This window comes from Diabrotica virgifera, chromosome 4, assembly GCF_917563875.1.
Source record: "Diabrotica virgifera virgifera chromosome 4, PGI_DIABVI_V3a".
Lineage (NCBI taxonomy): Eukaryota > Metazoa > Arthropoda > Insecta > Coleoptera > Chrysomelidae > Diabrotica > Diabrotica virgifera.
The window spans coordinates 146,312,490-146,316,196 of record NC_065446.1 but is presented as its reverse complement, the minus strand read 5'-3'; the positions used below and the strand labels follow the sequence as shown (position 1 = coordinate 146,316,196).

Sequence of the window (3,707 nt, the reverse complement as noted above, 5' to 3'; positions counted from 1 at the left end):
TCTGGTTCGAAATATTTTGATTGGTTTTTACTTCGAAACCTGGCAAGTTAAGGAGTAGAACGAGATAAAGAAGTTAATCTAAAGTAAAAGTTATCTTGTTCGAAACATTTTTGTACCGAAACACGGAAATTGAAGTAATTAAGAAGAGGTTAGCTGCTCTCCAAAAGGAAGAAAACAGTAATTTTAAGTTCGAAGGTAAAGTACTGTCTACAACAATGCCAGTAAGCGAAGGTGAAAGTAAGCGGATATCAAAACCCCCTCCAAGAATGACATATAACGAGTTTGGAAATCCAATAGATGCCTCAACTCCAGTGAGAGTAAGACAACCAATAGTCAATTTAAACAGAAGAAGCTCATTGTCAAGAGCTTCATCAGTATACTCAACAAGCAGTAACCAGTCCATAATCGATCTTGGAAAAGAATATGTCTCAAGAAACAAACTCTCTGAGCAGAAGAAAAGATTGCTGAATTAAAATCATAGAAGAACAAGAAAAGGTTGAACAATACTCTGAGGACTTTTCCACCCTGAAAGAGATATCTCCAGAAAACCTGAGTGTAGATGAAGCTGAGAAGCCAGTCAATGTACAAAAAAACCTACAAGAAAGTAAGAAGACATTGAGGCACCTTCAGCTCAAACTACAAGGCCTTCAATCGTTAAGTTTAGTTCATGAAAGGAAGCTTAAGAATCTTGAAGAGCTTAAAAAGAAAAAAGATGAAGCCATTCGACAATCAATCGCCGAAGACCAATATTTAGGATTTGATGATGATGGTGAAGTCGTCGAAACCAATCATTCAAATGAAATGAACATGCAAACTGAAGTGGAAGAGATACCACAAGTGAAGTGTCTACCAGAATCAAAAAATCTTCCAGTTGACCCAATAGTTCTGATGACTCAAGCGATTTCACAAATGTCTGCTACACCATCCTATTCTCGTAAACATGAGGAATTGCCAAAGTTCAATGGATGTTCAGAAGAGTGGCCACTATTCAAAGCTGAGTTCGATCGATCAACCAAAGAGTACAAAATTGACAATTCAATCAACATTCGAAGATTAAGAGAAGCTTTGAAAGGAGATGCCTTGGAGACAGTTTCATTCCTGCTACCAAACATCGATAATGTGGAAAGCATCATGAAGACCCTAGAAGATAGGTTTGGACAACCAAAGTTTGTGATTGAAGGGTTATTAAAGAAAGCAAGAGCAGTCCCTTCTCCATCAGTAACCAAACCTGAAGCAACAATCAAGTTCGGAATAGCCGTACAACCAGTAGTGGCAAGCATCACGTCTTATAAAAGTAGCCAGTATTTATATTCCATTGAAATCCTGAGCACTCTGGTGAAGAAGATGTCGATAGAAATGGAAACTGAGTGGTACAGCTGGCTTCGGCAAGACACCTCAAGAGAAGAAAATCTAAAATATTTTTCACAATGGATTTCTATAAAACAGTCTTTAGCATATCTTGAGTCAACTCCAACTATATCTTCTGAAAATGCAAATGACAAGGATAGAAAGAAGAAGCAGACTCATTTTGGAAAAGTATCAACTAACCCCAACCCTGATCGAAAAGAATACTGTGTGTACTGCAAAATTGAAAATCATCATGTCAGTGACTGTCGAAAGTTTTCAGCACTACCAATTAAGGAAAAAGACGAGTTTGCAAAGAAAAATCTTATGTGCTTCCGCTGCTTAAAGAAAAATCACGCAGTCAAGAATTGCAAATCGAGAATGACTTGTAAAATTGAAGGATGTAGAGGAAGGCATCATACATCCCTACATAATAATTCAAGATTCAATGAAGTTCAAAGGAAAGTCATTTAATTATTTCGTTTACACTGGACCCGATCTGCTACAACAACTTGCTGCTGTTTTTATAAGATTCCGAAGACATCGATTTGCTATTTCTGGAGTCATCAAGCAGATGTTTCACCAAGTTGCACTGAGAAAAGAAGATCGACGAGCCCAGACCCTTTTCTATCGTGGAATGGATCGTAATCGAGAACCTGATTCGTATGAAATGTCAGTATTTTTTTTTGGATCAGCATGCTCACTGACCTCTGCAATCTATGTCAAGGACCTAAATGCAATGGAACATATGGACCAATATCCAGTTGCAGTTAATTCCATCATCAAAGATACATATATGGACGATTTCTTAAGTGAAGCGAAACAGAAGAACAGGCGACACAAATGCAGAAAGAAGTTACAATGATTCATGGAAATGGAAGTTTTCCCATCGTCAGATGGAGAAGTAATTCGGTGAAAGTTACAAATACAATTCCATCAGAGCTACTGGCGGAAGGAACGATCAAAATTTCATCAAAGTCAGATTTAGGAATTGAAAAAACTCTCGGAATTTTTTAGGATCAAGTAAAGGACTGTTTCAGATTTGAGCTGGATACAAAAAGGATAACCAAGGATGTTCTGAAAGGACATAGGACTCCGACAAAACGTGAACTAGCAGGTTTCAGAATGAGTATTTTCGACCCGTTAGGATTTCTCACCCCGTTGAAAGTTAAAGGATTAATCATCGGGCAGCTATGTTTGAAAATCAAAGTAGACTGGGATGATCAAGTACCATACGTTATTGACATCCGCTTCAAGGACTTGTTGGAAGAACTTCGAGTAAGTCCTGAGTTTGAAGTTCTAAGATTCTACGATGTGGGTTTAAGTATGGAACTCCAACTTCACATATTTTGTGATGCTAGCGAAGAAGCGTTTGCACCCGTTGCTTATGTACGAGGTCATGCGAGAGGGAGCTTAAGAGTTTCAATCATCGCAGGAAAAGGAAAAGTAGCATGGCCAAGGATTTCGACATTACCAACTGCTGATAACAGTCAACTTGAGAAACGGGCCATAATCAACTTCTTTCATGAGAGGGAGCCGTTATGTATAAAGACTGTTTTATAGAAATCCATTGTGAAAAATTATATTATAAAAGAAGATGTGGAAGCTTTGAATATTTTGGAAGAAACAACGATTAAGAAAGAAGGGCGTTGGGAAACAGGCTTGCTGTGGAAAAACGATGTTCTACCTTTACCTTCGTCTGAAGAAATGGCAAGAAAGGGGCTGTTAGCCATGGAAAGGAAAGCCGATAAGGATCCAGCTTTTGCCAAGTTGTACACTACCAATTTCGAAGAATATATCTCAGCTGGATCTCTCCAGTGCCGAAACCAGGGAATCAAAATAATTAAGAAGAGGTTATCTGCTCTCCAAAGGAAGGAAACAGTCATTTTAAGTTCAAAGATAAACTACTGTCTACAACGATGTCAGCAAGCGAACATGAAAATAAGCGGATATCAAGACCCCCTCCAAGAATGACATACAACGAGTTTGGAAATCCAATAGATGCCCCAACTCCAGTGACAGTAAGACAAGCAATAGTCAATTCAAGCCGAAAAATCTCATTGTCCAGAGCTTCATCAGTATACTCAAAAACGAGTAACCAGTCCCTAATCGACCTTGAAAAGGAATATGCCTCAAGAAACAGACTCTCCGAGACAAAGGAAAAGATGGCTGAATTACAAATTAAGATCATAGAAGAAGAATAAAAAGTTGAACAATGCTCTGAGAACTTTTCAACCCTGAAAGAAATATCTCCAGACAACCTGAGTGTATACGATGCTGAGAAGCTAGTCGATGTACTAAAAAACATGCAAAAAAGTAAGAAGACATTGAGGCCTCTTCAGCTAAAGCTACAAGGCCTTCAA

General features: G+C 38.4%; 1 protein-coding gene across 1 annotated transcript; it reads left to right on the top strand.

The window, feature by feature from the left end:
- The first annotated feature begins 215 nt into the window (after positions 1-215).
- On the top strand, positions 216-1,818 carry LOC126883686 (uncharacterized). The gene is made up of 2 exons (XM_050649346.1): positions 216-390; positions 482-1,818. Exons 1-2 carry the CDS (start codon positions 216-218, stop codon positions 1,816-1,818), a joined length of 1,512 nt encoding a protein of 503 aa, XP_050505303.1.
- Positions 1,819-3,707: the final 1,889 nt, after the last annotated feature.